The sequence below is a fragment of the Numida meleagris genome, chromosome 5 (assembly GCF_002078875.1).
Source record: "Numida meleagris isolate 19003 breed g44 Domestic line chromosome 5, NumMel1.0, whole genome shotgun sequence".
Taxonomy (NCBI): Eukaryota; Metazoa; Chordata; class Aves; order Galliformes; family Numididae; genus Numida; species Numida meleagris.
In genome coordinates, this window is record NC_034413.1 from 14,458,724 (window position 1) to 14,473,929 (window position 15,206).

Here is a 15,206-nt window from a genome sequence, read left to right on the forward strand (position 1 = left end):
AGCAAGTAATGTTTTGCAAATCTGCATCCTCCTATGAAGTTTTTAGGGCATCTTGTGAATTCACCACTCAAAGCAGTTATATAAACCTCCTCTCTAGCTATTCAATAGCTAAGTAACATTTAATGTCATTCAAATCCACATAGTGGTTATTAAAAGCAAAATTGTCATCAGTCATATCCAGTCTTCTGCATAGTGTTATATTTTTTTCCAATATTTCTTTAAAACATTAAGGCAACAATTTCCCACCTTAAATTTTCATAAGGCATAAAACTAATAACTGCTTTTGGCTCCAATGACTCTTCAAAATAACCCTAAGCTTGTGACCTTCCTCTTACAAAAACCCAATAACTTGCAATGTTAGTGCAATAATATTCATATGTTAATAATTTAATCAATTTATTACATACTAGGAATGCCAAGAAACCTTTTTCTTTTACAAAAAAGATAGCAATGCCAGTTGTTTACATCACTTCATTTTGCTGCTCTGAGCTGCTTAAAGTAATTATTAGACTAAAGTGTTTTTCTTAAATACTCTTGTGAAAACATATGGACTTAGAAAAATCTAAATCTACAAGGCAGATCCAGTCCTCAGATCCCACAGTCAGTTTGAGGATACAAGCAGGGAAATGGTGTGATGAAGGTACAGGAAACAGATATTTCTACAAGGCTACGATTCAAGCATGACACTGTTCCACATGACATCTCTAGAAATTTCCCACCGTGAAGCAGGTATAGAGAAAAGTTCCTGCAGCTTCTTAATGCTTCTAGCTCATCCTCTCTCTTACCCCATCTCTCATTCAGCCCAATTCCCCCATGCTCACTCACATACTTAAAAAAACACTGATTTGGGAAAATACACAACTCAGAACTTCCCATACGAACCAGCTGAAAACAGTTTGTCCTACGCAGAACCTTCTCTTATGAAATGGAAAATGATTGTAGCTCAAATGTAGAGTGTAGAGGACTTCTGCCAGGCTCACTGGCTTTTAAGAACTGCTGAATGGCAAATGCCATCAAGAACAAATAATATACCTTGAATGAAAGCAATGAGCAATAAGTTATCCCACCACAGTTGAAATTACATGAAGAATAGTGAGAAAGTTTTAAAAATCCTTATTTCCTGTGGGGACAAGGAATTCTTTCCTCCAAAATGTAAAAACAACTGACAAGTGCCTTATTTTCTAACAATGGTTTCTAAGTAGATGTTAATGGTACAAGTTTTCAATTAATTCAGATAAGGGAATTTAGTTAGGTAAATATTAAGTAAAGGTTGAGAAATTTTGCATTTCCTAAAACTCAAATTTATCCACAGTAAAAACAGTGGTGCTGGGCTTTGCATAATACAGTAGATCTTTCAGAAACATCTCCTGTACCTAAGAAGGTTAGGTCATCCTCACACTCATCTCCACAGGGAAACAGTTCATATGATTTCAGCTGTTTGAGAAGAACTGGAATGAAGTTTCTTATGTTTGCCAGAAAGACAGTTCTAGCAACCGAACTTTCTATTTAACATGTATAGTCACAAAAATATAATATGCCACTGCCTTGTGAATGGATCCACTCAGTAAAATACTAATACATTTTATTTTGTTGGGACTTTTCTACTCTCTTAAACTTGGTATTTCCATAAATCAATGCTCAGAAATAAATAAATAAATAATCCAATAGAACATAAGTTACCAAGCATTTTAAAAACTGTAGGCCTATTTGAGCTCTTGTCAGTTTGCCCATCTTCTAAACAACCTGCCTGACAGGCTACTGGGAGCCTGAGTTCAAATAAGTCATTCTAATTAGATCAGAGCCAGTGTCCCCAGGGCTTATTGGCTCCAAGAGCCTGGAGAAGCCAGCCAAGCTGAGTGCCTCAGAGCTGGCAGCCCCACGAACTGTCTGATCTTTGGAGGTTTAGAACTGTCTCATCTGTGGATTGTTTCCAAAGCTGAGATTCAAACAGTATTTCCCTTTGCAGAAAGTGTCAACATTTTGACTTGCTCTCTGATTAAGAAAAAAAGCATTTTGAATGATCAAAAATCTTTCATTAAACATTTGCACTTTCTTCTGGTTAGAGGAAAAGACAAAATGTTAACTGATCAAAATCTTTCATTAAACTGAACTAGTTTCTTGCTACAGTGGTTAACTACTTATCTTTACAGTACTCCTACATCATGGGAATTTGGCCTTGCTGTTTTGAAATGAGATTAAGGAGGGTTAAAGGATTTGCTTAAGAGTACAGAGGGAATTTGGCTAGATATGAGACCCAAGTTGCAGTTTAGAAGCCAAACCTCTGGACTACCTCCTCAGGCCACATTACAGCAATTTTTTTCTTTCTTCAGCTCATAAAATTGTCACTTGTTTCCAGGTGTAAAAAATTCTTTTTCCTTTTCATGACACTTTTTTGAGAGCCAAATAAGACTTAAGATGTGGTTCAGAAAGCTTTCAGAGAACATGAAAATCTGAAAGTTGTTTGACTGTGTTCTCCAGCATCACTTGTCTGAACAGGTACAAGATCCTTTGGCTGGCTATAATCACATCAGTCTCTCAGCCCAACACAGTGCATGCCCTGTTACAAGGTGATACAACAGAAATGTGTATTGGGCAAGAACAGACCTACTGCAGGGCAGAACGGACCTACTGCAGACATAATTTTCAGCTTGCATATGATTGCCATCCCCATATGTTAACAACTCTTCCTGATTGTTTTCTCTGTTGAGCCAAATAACTAGCAATGTGTGCAAAATTTTACTGATAAATTTCAGAGTGGTTTGAGCTGAGAGCAGCATACACAGCCTTGGAGATTCAAACTGATAAAACTCCACATCATATTCAGCTTGCTTATGCAACTCTTCCTTGAAATCTATGCTGCCTTTCCTCAAAAGTAATAGAAGTTAGTGGGACAGCTGTCTTCACTGTCGTCATCCTAGGCACATCAGATTCCAGTGACAGGCACAGTATCGAAACAACCATGTGTGTTATGTCTTTTGGAAGCTGAAGAAGGACTTTTTATATCCAGTGATTGCAAAATGAGCAGAAAGAGCATCATCCAGATAGACGGCAACAAATCTACAGCTGTTTATTACAAAGACTGATTATCTGAGTTTAACCTTCAAATGGACAAGCCAAGAGAAGCAACAGGATCAGGACAATCTACTATTTATCAACTGCAAGATGCAGCTTCAGATAACATTCAGGGACACAGGGAGGAAGAAAATAATCCAGAATATTTATGTTCCTGTGGATTTTCAAGAGTAACGACTGACAAAAAGATTTTTTGCTAAGGTAGTGAAACAACTAACAGAAAGTATCGGAACATCGGAACAACAAAACAAACAAAAAACAACAGCAAATAACAAACAAACAAAAAAGCATTCAATGCAAAAAAAGAAAGTTTTCTTGATGATGAATTTTTTGGAACTTGAATGCCAGTTTGCTGCTTACAGTCTGAAACCTCACCTATATAAAACCTTTTGATTTCAGCAGGAAGACACAAGTTACATCTTGCAGAGCTACAGCAGTTATCCAGGTAACACCCAAAAGTCTGTCAGATTCTTCTTATACGGAGGCAAGGAAAGCCACTTCTCAGACTGACCTCTTACACACCTGGCAAGTTGTTGCCATTCTTTTACAGTCATTCCCATTACAGTTTAGCAGTGGTGTTAATAGTACATAGGGGGAAGTAAATAGCATTGGAGCCTATAAAACTAACAGGTCAGTAGAATTTCATATTATGGAGAATGAGGAAGATTTTCTTTAAGGAATATTCTTTCTCGAGTAGAGCACACATTCCACTCAACAGGTGGAGGTTGCTGTTCCTGAATCTTATTCTAGGTTGCTGAAACTATATAAGTGAAGAAACACTCATACTTCAAGAAAAGCTATTCCTTTAAGGACAAAAAGCCTGTGGCTTGCCAGACACTCTAAAAATCACTTCAAAAATCAGCAAACATTGTAAATGAAAGTAAGTCATACATTTGTTACACCCTCATGCAAGTGAATGATTCATTTTATATGCTTAGAAATAAAGCAGGGATTAGAGATGCATCTTCTTTAGTTTGATCCACTAGGATCTCACTCCATTTCATTCAGCTAAAGAGCTGTCAGTATGCTGTCAAAACTTGCCAATGACTGCCATAGTACACCACAAATTTTAATCATTGCAAAGAAATGTCTTTCAAATCTCAGTATGTAGCAAACTGTGATATACATATGCATGCTAAAATCTGAAGTTCTGACAGTGATCTGATGACCACATTACATAAATACATAAATATGTGTTTAAGCACTGATTTCTGTTGCTTCTGATTACATCTAGATGCAGCACGTGCTCTAACCAAAAATCCCCTGTGGTGGGTTAACACTGACCCTGAATCCAGGATATAGGGGTATAAAAACAATGAGTGATGCCATCATTTTCAGCTAAAAGACCTGAAAAGCTTTCAGATTTTCTAAGGAAATGTCAGTGTCAGTTGACTTGGAAAAATGAAATTCTCTTTGGAATTGGAAATGGCTCACCAACAAAATCGAATCTACTTTACCTATAGAGCACATGACTGACTCATAAATCAGGAAAGTTTTACAGAGAATTTTGTCACCCTTGCTCATAAATGCATCAAGACATTTGTAATCAGTGTAACAGCAGTAATAATATTGCATACAAGTTCTCTTTCTTCCAGATTGCTAAACAATGAATTCCTTAATTCCCTGAGCATGGATATCATCATAACATTTAACCTCTATCAGATGTAAATCACAGCAACTTCATACTTCAGGTTGGTATAAACAAATGTTGATTTGCATAACGTATGGGTACAATTCTACAGCGGCACAGATTTGGACATCCAGTCACCTTGTTGTGAAAAAAAAGAGGGTCTCAGATAATTGGTAGTGAATTTCCAATTTTTTTGCATCATGATTTTCCTACCAAGCTTTATGAAATGCCATCTTGTTTTAGAAAACAAACAAATCATCAGTTTGATAGCTGCACACTGTCTTCTGAAAGCTACAACTGTAAGAAAATGATTCACTCCAGAAAGGAGAGGAATAAAATAATCAAGGCTGAGGAATAATTTCAGAGTGTAACTTTGTAACGAGTCCCTGGAGGAAATACCTGTTCCTTTTGTTCCCCTCTGCAAAGCTATGTAATTGATGTCTAACTACTATGCTAATATTCCCTGCTTCAGTCAGAATCCCTTTGGAAACACACTGAAGTAACCAGGGTTCTCTCCTGGTGCTACCTCGTCAGCACAGGAACATGGCATTCTCTGACACACATCACACTTCAGGCAGTAGGACACAGTGGAAGCCCTTGTGACAAAGGGCTAATAACTATTAATAAAGAAGAATGAAATATACTAACTTATTTTTCAGAATGTAGAGCAAACCAGGATACTGTTACCTATTATAATGAAAGTCTCTTATGGGTACTGTTATGTTCTATTAATAATAATAATGATAATAAAAAAACCAAAGCATATCTGCTATAGCGTGGTTATTATAAAATTCATACTAAATTTTAAAATGATGACAGGTAAGCGCAACCAGAAAAAGGACTTGGTCCTCATCAGAAGGCAGAGCTCGTTTCTCTCCCTGACCTTCCTATCCCTTTCACTTTACACACGCACGCAGACAAAAATGCAGCCACTGATGAAAAAAAGAAGCAGAAGTGATTTGTCCCAGCTCCTGAAACACAACACAGTGACTGTTACAGAGCCATGCATGACAGCTGGTCTGGACAGAACAGCGACCTCAGGTAACTCTCCCAGTTTGCTGAAGAGTCGTAATATGGAAAAGATGTGATTCAGTTTTTACCTATGGTGCCTATTTAACTTAATTAATGTTATCTTGTGGGACCGTAAGCAGCCTGCGCAAGCCTGCACGTTTGCTTTCTGATTGTCTTCAGCATTGCGAAAATTTTTCTTTGAGAAAGGAAGATTTCATCCTCAAAGAAAAGTATCATTATGACATTGGATCAATTTCAGCAGCCACACACCCCAGACATACAATTACTGCAAATGTCTCCTCCTGTACCATGGGTGGTCATCTCAAGTTTCACAGCTGCAAACACCATTGCTCTATTATGTGGACTCCTGACTTTATGACACACTCAGTGGCACTATGGAAGGCTTTTTGTTCAAAATGTATTTTATGTGAATAACTTCATGCAAAATTACAAAGTTAAAAATAAGAAAAAAATATCCTGTGAATTTAACAAATTTGATTGTAATAGTGGAACTCTTAAGCAAGGAATGAGTGTCTCTCTTCCAGCTTATTTTTAAAATGACACTACAGGATTAAAGGTCCTGCTTTAAGTAGATCATGTGTTCAGTGCTGCCTAGTATGAATTCTTTCATATTGGATATCTGCCACAGGGAAGGCTTTATTTTGTGGAAAACTTCGGGTATTTCTGAGAATGCAGAAGAGAAAAGAACAGTATTGTGCTGTGTCAAAAGACTGTCATTACTCCGTGTTTGGAAATCTGGAGTGTGTTTGTATCTTGCAGTAGAAAATAAAATTTGGAAACAAACTGGCTATGTCTGGGATTAAAAGAGAAAAGGAAGACTTAGGTATTATTTTGATGGAAAAAAAAAATCCAAATCAAGTAGAGTCCAGTCAGAAAAGAACATTTATCAATTTGTGTCATTCACTTGATCCTAGAGTAAGGATTTCATGTTCACAACACTTGAAATTGTCCACATAGACTTGAATTTTCTTTTCCTTGCTCTTTTCAAATAATTACTGCATGATACTAAGGAAAAAATGTGTAAACCCAGGTTGTTGGTCCCCGTCTGGAGAACTGTGTCCAGGCCTGGGGCCCCCAGCACAAGAAGGACGTGGAGCTCAGAGAGTTCAGAGGGGGGCGACAAAGATGATCAGAGGGCTGGAGCACCTCTCCTAAGAGGAAAGGTTGAGGGAACTGGGCTCGTTTAGTTTGGAGAAAAGAAGGCTCCGGGGAGACCTCATTGTGGCCTTCCAATACCTGAAGGGAGCGTATAAACAGGAGGGGGATCGATTGTTTGTGAGGGTAGATAGCAATAGGACAAGGGGGAATAGTTTTAAGCTGAGACAGGGGAGATTTAGGTTAGATATTAAAAGGAAGTTTTTCACACAGAGGGTGGTGACACACTGGAACAGGTTGCCCAGGGAGGTTGTGGATGCCCCGTCCCTGGAGGCATTCAAGGCCAGACTGGATGTGGCTCTGGGCAGCCTGGTCTAGTGGTTGGTGACCCTGCACTTCACAGGGGGGTTGAAACTCGATGATCCCTGAGGTCCTTTTCAACCCAGGCCATTCTATGATTCTATTATTCCATGATTTTGTTTCTTCATCTTTGGGCAGTACAATGAAGAAACGTGACTTGAGACTCAGACATAAAGAAACTCTCGAGATATAGTTACAGCTGATAGCTTTGGGAAACACGTCATGGATATACACAGTTCTATGCCTTTTTCAAAGCCCTGAAGCAGATACCCCATAGGAGAAAATCCAGGTCAGATGCTGACAATAGAGGGCCCTTCCAATCAATGTTTTTCTACAGCCTTAAATTTCGCTATGCCTCACTTGAAAATTTGGGAATACAAAAGCATTTTTCTTCCCAGATGCCATTGTGAAGATAAACAATTCCTGTGGAATGTCCTCATTAGCCCACTAACATTCCCATGGAAACACGTACCGTGTAATGATATATACATGTATTCCATGTGGGCAATTTTTGCAGCACACAAAAGTAACACTGGCATTTCTTTTTATTTCACTAGTGCAGTCATCTGTTACCCTGAAAAAGTTATCTAAGAGAGCACATATTAACCTCCAGATAAGAATATTTGCTATATTATGTTGAGGCAAAGGGTTTATATTTTGAAAGCTTTTAAAATATAAAAGAAAGGCAAGTAGTGTCATCATCCCTGAGTTCATGAAGAAAGTTCTCCCTTAGACATGTAATTGCATATTTATCTACTGTGCAATTTTTGTATTTTCTTCTGAAGCAGCTAGTATAGACAATTGTTGGAGACAGAACATCTGACTAAATTGATCATTAGTCTGATAATTTCCCTAGGTTTCTGCGTGAGCTGAGGATTCTCCAGCATCTGAGCCTGACTAGCACATACAGATAGAGCTGAAATTGGCTGAGGGCCTAGTTCACTGCTGCGTCTCACAGACAATGAGAAAATGGAGTATGTAAGTAGAGATGCTAAAAGCAGCCTCCTTTGTATAAGCAATACAGGGGAAGGATTAATGTAAAAACTTGACATGGTGCTTTTGCCTTCCTCTATAATGACATCAATAAACATCTTAAATATTGATTTTGCTTCTTATTAAAATGGCCTATTAGAAATACAGACATTAAACTAGATAAATGCAGAGATCAGTATACTTGCAGCCAAAAGCGTTTAGACTAGAATTACTACCATTTCACCAACACTAACAAGCCTGGTGAAACAATTTCACATATACTGAATAAAGGTCCTTAAAAGTATGGTGATTCCTGATTTCCTCTTGGTGTCATTCTCTGCAGGAATTTCCTCAGGCCTTTATTTGAGCAGATACTAGTCAATATCTTTTTTTTTCCTCCAAAACATTAGTACAGTCCCCACTGAAACTGTGCCTACAGCAGAGAAATGACCTTTCATTCTGAAACTGGATGGTAAAATACATTTTTCAAATGTTTGCAGATGCTCTCTATTTTGTGAAGGCTGCACAGTACCTTCCAAACACCATTGTTCAACATACGTTCATTGTTCGATTCCAGAAATTACCTCAACTAGGCCAAAGATTTCCAGACTTACTGGTTCAGACTGAATCATGCTGTATTAGTAAATCTAAATCTTGTGAAGATGGGACTATTTTACAGATATAGATTCAAGATAAAATATTTTACATATGTGAATATAAAAAATAATCTGAAAATACAAACTTAGAAATAAAAATATGGTTAATTATTTTTCAGGGCAAACAGTACCTTTCTCTTATCATATAAGGCATGGTTATCCAACATCATTTTCCTTTCATGAGTAGCATACCTCCGCAAATCACGTCCAAATTGCTGTAAAAAAAACACAACACATATGACTAATTCTGACAAAATGAAATTGTTACCTCTCTATAAGAATCCAAAGAAACAAAATAATAAATGAATATGGAAAAATTACCTCTATTAAAAGATAATAATCTGAACAAATGAATCATCTGAAAGGGCAACGATTGGCAGTGATCCATAATTTCAGTTGGCTGGTTTGAGAACAGTTGGATACTACAAGAGAAAGTAAGGCTACGTACAGCATACGGGCTCCCACAGTCTCTGGGTGAGTTATCTCATCAGGTAGCAGTACCTGAGCAAGATAGAGAAAGATGGAGTCCTTGCCTACAAAGGGCCTCTCAAACTACATTTTCAGAGCAGACGCCCACCTGCAGAGTTGACAAGGGCTTTTAAGTAGCCAGACACCTCCTGGATAAGATGGACCCCAAATTTTGCAGGGCTTAATCCAATATCCAAGTAAATACATTTTATCATCTCAAAATAGAAAAGTGGCTGAAGTAACTAAGCTCAGCAGGAGAACACATCAGTTGCAGTAACTGGCCCTGTATGAAACACCCTGATTCTGATTAACTTTAGTAGAATAGAGTGGCAATGCTTCTAGCACATCGGAAAGATCATTCAGAGCAGGCTTAGGAGCTCTTGGCAATACCATGTAATATCAGAGGGCAAGAATGTAGATTATGTACTAATTCTGTCTGGAGAGAGAGAAATTGTTTGAATTTTGAGTTTGCAATTATATAGAATTTATCTTGAAAATATTGTGCTATTTTATATTATACTCACTACAACTACTACTCGTTACAATGTTTATTATGAAAGTAGCCGTCATTTGAACCTTTATCTCCATATTAGAATACTAATGAAAAAAATGTATTTTAGTTCAAAGCTAGCAAGTAAATTTTAAAATTTTATACTTTAACAATACACAAATAAAACTGACACAAAACAATTTCATTAATCCAAAGAGAAAAGGGTCAAATTGTTTTCAGTTTTCTATTAAACAAATTAAGTTCCAAATCAGAACATCTATTCCCCAAATGGTAAATGTCCCGTAAAATCCTTATGATAATTCTGTAGCACTTTCCAAATAATCTCTTTACTCAGTAACAATTAAAGCTCCTTGTTAACACTGGCATGATGTAAAAAGTCAGTGTAAGTGACTGAAAATCTAGCTCTTCATTTCACAAACCTAAACACTATGCTTCAAGGAAAGTGCATGTTAGCTACAAACATCAGTGATGAGCTCAACAGCTCCAACCTAAGATCACTGGTTTTGAGATGTGGAGAATATTTTTTAAAATTCCATGAATTCAGAGTAGTTCTGCAAAAGCAAAAATAGGTTAGCAGTGCTAAGAAAAATAGACTGTTATGGTTACTCACCCTGGAGCCTGTCCAGCCTAACAGAGCGTATGCATATTGCTCAAAGGGGGTTATGACCAGATCCACACGGATTGCCTTCCAGTCTTTGACTTCTGCCGTGTCACATTTTTTTGACATGTTGTAACTGCTGTTGTCTACTCTTGGCTGGTATAACTTTAAAATTGCAAAACACTTCTGAAAATGATCCATGGCATCAACATGTCTGCTTGGGATCTGTTCTTTAACAAATGTTGATTCAATGATATCACAATATAGAAGTAAGCCCTAAAGAGAAGACACTGCTTGCATTAAATTTCTGGACTGAAATGACAAACTTTCTAGATAGCTATTAAAATTTTTTGTAAAATGCAATTTCAGTAAACACAAAACTGTGAATGGCCAAGTCTGGGAAAGTTCAGACAATAAAACAAGTGTAACTTTTGGAAAAATATTAGCTGATTCTGAGGGAAATTTACAGTGGTAGTCATCTGATAGAGGCAATATCCTGTCCTATACTAAGACAATATTTGTGATTCTTCTCCTCCATGCCTTCCCCTTAAGGTTTTTGTGGTTGATGTCAGTGGAAATTTTGGAGTAGAGACTGATGCTTTCTCACAAGGCAGACATTTAGTAAAACACATTAGTGGAGAGAACAGTCTTGCTGACAGCTTCCAAGCAAAGAATTTGGACTGTATCTGTTGTGTGAGATTTCCTTGTGACATGGCACTGATCATGACTTTTGTTTGAGGGGAGTGAACCAAAAAAAAGTGCTGAACCTAAATAGTCATATTTTATTAAAATATAAACATGATTTAATAATAAAGACAGTTCAGAGTGAGAATAAAAATAGAAGTAATAGAGTGTTGTGAATAAATTCCTTCTAATCCAGCACTGCAGGAATGGCTGAGCAGAAGAGACAGTGCCTTCCTCCAGCTCTGTAGCCAGCAGCCTTTCAACAGTTCCTGGGGTTGCAGTAAACTATTCTCTCTAAGGTCCTTAGGAAAAGCATCTTACTGACATATCTCAGCTCCGTCTCTGTGCCTGTTGTTTGCATTTCTAGGCAACTTCCAAGGCTACTGATTTCCTGGGCATTTCAGATTTACCCTGTACTCCCAAAGCTTCTTACATCTCTCCACATACAGTTGCCCTCAAGTGAAGAGCTATCTCCCCCCATTCCCTCCAGCCGGAAAACTTCTCCTCACCCAAAGCACAGCACCTGGGACAAGACAAAAACCAGCCTTCCTCTCTCTGCTACCCAGCACATCATTTTTAACAAATACAAAGCATCAAATACACAACAGCAAAGTAATAAAGTAGATATTGACCATCACTCTGCTTCCTTCAGTCATGGTTGGGATTTCAGAATAGAAATGGGGCTTGATATGCAGTAATATATCAGTGTGCAGTATCACTGACACTATCTCTATCAGGAGGGCTCAGCTGGCAAAGAGATTCCACTTTCTGAGTGCGGTTCCAACATGATGAAAACACTCAGATGTGTGCTTGACTCCTCGTACTCAACTTTAATTTAGATTTTATAGATTCATAAAATACAGGAGACCACTGCAATTGCCTCTCTCTGCAACGCAACACAAAAAGTAGAGACTGCTGAGATTTTTCGTTGCAAAAGAAACATGGCTTTGTGATAAAGGTTAGCAACAGTAGTGCAGAAACCACTTCCTCCGTAGGTTAACATGTTTAATTATTATTAAGGAAAACTACTAAGCTGAATTTACGAACCATGCTCGGGCTGAATGAGCCTGTGAGTTTTCTCTTCCAGATCAACAGGCCAAAGAGTAACTGTCAGCTGTCTTATCATAGTTGGTTTTACATTTCTTTAAATCTACAAATAGATCAAACACACTTACCACACTTCTGTGGTAAGATGAACTGATTTTTAAAATTTCCATCCTCAGGACTGTTTTATGTCCTTGGATCAAATTTTCTCACTCCTCTGAAGTCCCACAAATGTGTATACATCCTCCTTTCTCTTGTGCAGGAATTTTTATATTAGTCTCACCACAAAAAAAACTCCACAATCTTGACTTTTACTTAACATATCCATTATTATATGTTTAAGAACAAAGAACCATATTAGCTTTTGTTTGTTGTAGGGTGGTTTTTTTGTTTGTTTGTTTTTTTAAATCTGCAATATTGAACTGAGGTCATTTAGAATTGATTTTCTTAGATGGTTATCCATGGTTAATTACAATGTTCTCTGCATCAGACCTCTTATAAACACAAGTGATAATGAATAGATATTTGGAAGGCTATCTCCATTAAAAATAATAATAACAATTTAAAATATTTTATTTTTGTTTTTTTTTTTTAGTATAGTGCAAGTATGATAACTTTATGTGGTAACCTGTTAAATATCTTATAAAATACTTCACAGCAATAAAATTATTTCTATTACTCAGAGCTGGGGGGGGGGGAGAAGGGGGAGTATAGCAGAAACAGTTAGGCAGATATGAATTCCAATTCCCTGAAGAGACTCTGATAAGTATTATTACATTTTCAGCCTTCATGTTTTTTTTGAAGATGGTTCCAAATTAACAATCCCATTATTTTATAAGGGATCAGTCACAGGCTGTTCTCTAAGTCACTAGTCCAGTCCTTTTAATGAAAACTATTTGCCTTGGTTCAACATTCTTTTACTTCTTTGGAATTTTTCACAATTTTGAAAATTGTTATAAACTAATCTCAGAAAACTCTTTATGTAGCTCCTGCTCTGGGATTAATAGTTTCAAAGTCTACTGATTTGAAAATACTTATTTTTAGCAGGTGCTCTCTCACATCCATCCTTAAAACTGGTAATAAATTTTACTTCATTTTACCTCAACGTCACAAGGCATTGATGCCTGCTATTTCCAAATTTGGACTTAAAACAGCTGTTGAGCATCAAATGTATCACTGCTCACCCACTCTTTCTTATTAAAGTATGCCTGCCTCAGGTTAATTTTTTTTTTTTTACTTTTAATGCTAAAAAGAATGATCTTATTGATCACTGACAATCAGTGGATGATTTTGAACCGTCATTAAGCACTGACATTGTTCCCATTCTCTATAAAAATCTTCTAGCAACTTCATCAGTGTTTTCACATCTCTTCCATTTTTCCCCTTTTCATCTTTGAGATTTGGGGCATTGCACAGCATATCCCAGAACAAATCTGAACAATTTATTTCTTAAACAAAAGTGGTCTTCTGTAGTTCCAAATACCTACATTTCCCACACCTGTATGCTGTTTGTAGTGTGCTCAGATCAACAGTTTTGCACATATACCACAATCTGTATCAACACTTCTTCCATCTTTGTTCAAATGCAATTGAAATCTCTTTGGGCTCAGTGCAAGGTATTTGAAGTTAAAGCGCACCTTTCTCAGGTGAACTACTAAAGGAATGGAATTCTGACTTCTTAAGTGGGTTTCCTAGTAGGATTTCTAGATCTCCCCACTTGATAAATCTAGCAAGATATCATAGCCTGTAGTGTCTTCTCCCTTCACAGACAAGCTCCTCGTGAGTGATGTGTCTCAATGAGATCTGCAGACATGCACACATGACCATCAGTAACTATTTCTTTGGTTTTAAACCTGTAAGCTATTGAGGAGATATAATAATGTACTATTTGTGGGTCAGTAACAGATAAAATGAGATTCATATAAAGCTCAGGCTTTTTGAGACCACATCTTCCACATCAACTTTGCTTGTTCAGAGTCTTTTTTTTCCAGTTTGCTATTCATTACAGAAATATAGTTGTAAATGTAAACATAGTAAATTTGATGTGTAAGTCTTTGCTGTGCTGTCCACACTAAAAATAATTATTTTCTCTTTACCTAAAGTCACCCTGGATACCACATCTACAGAAAGTCCTGCCCGCAAGGTCTCCCAGCTGCTGTGATGCACAGCATTTAAAGGCAGGTCCCACCCCTCTTTTGTTTGTTGATTGGTTAGTTGGTTGGTTTTCCTCCTCCCTAACACTTCCTATTCTTCTGTTTAGGAACCTCAAGGGAATGCTCCTTGTGTATCTGAGATTTAATATCAAGCAATTATGTAGCAGTAACAGTTTCAGTACTGGAGCCTTCATATTGCTGTTTTCCCTTGCTGACTAGGCTGTGTCTTCTATTTGAATACATTTTAAGAATTTGCAAATGGTCATGGTTAGCACATGTTAAAGATATTTAGGAAAAAATATTTTAGGACTAGATATCTCTGGGTTATTTTGTAGTGTTGTTTTATTTTTTTTCATATTTTGTTGGTTGGGCAATTTCTAAAGCTGATAGGAAGAGCATAAAATGATGTATCCTGCAGTAAATATTTAATTCAACTTCAATATAATGCAATTAGATAATAATTACATAAGTAATAAACAAGCAGGTTTCACCAGATTGAAAGCCAGGATACCATCTTTAAACAGAAGCCAAAGCCTAAGTCATATCCATAAGAATGTTTTCAATTATCTGATTAGATTAGGCACTGGGCTTCACCATCACCCCATAAAGTATTCGAAAAAGTATGACTTGAAGGGCAGTCAGCTATGAAGACTGCATGAAGTTCTGGCTACTGCTAGCTGCAGAGCAGCAGCCTTTGCATTAGTCTGTGTCAGGGAATCTGCAGCCGTTTGCAAATTTCAGTTTGATCTTCAAACCATAGACTGCTGTAGACCTTACTTATGCAATCAAGTTTTAAAATGTGGGCACTTTCATATCTTAAATTTACAACACCATCAAAATCAAATGTATTTTTTAGGGCAATTAAGTCAATATTCACAACAACTTTCCCTTTAAAAGTGATTATGCACACTTGCTTAGGTAGACTGAGTGC

General features: G+C 37.1%; 1 protein-coding gene across 10 annotated transcripts in view; it reads right to left on the bottom strand.

Annotated features, from left to right (window-relative positions):
- Positions 1-15,206, bottom strand: part of DNTT (DNA nucleotidylexotransferase) — a 164,871-nt gene that overhangs the window by 13,565 nt on the left and 136,100 nt on the right. For all 10 annotated transcript variants that reach the window (XM_021400072.1, XM_021400071.1, XM_021400068.1 and 7 more), the window contains 2 exons: positions 10,407-10,670; positions 8,949-9,032 (listed from right to left, as the gene is read on the bottom strand). In XM_021400072.1, the coding sequence (XP_021255747.1) occupies positions 8,949-9,032; positions 10,407-10,670 (348 nt within the window). The remainder of the gene's footprint in view (positions 1-8,948; positions 9,033-10,406; positions 10,671-15,206) is intronic.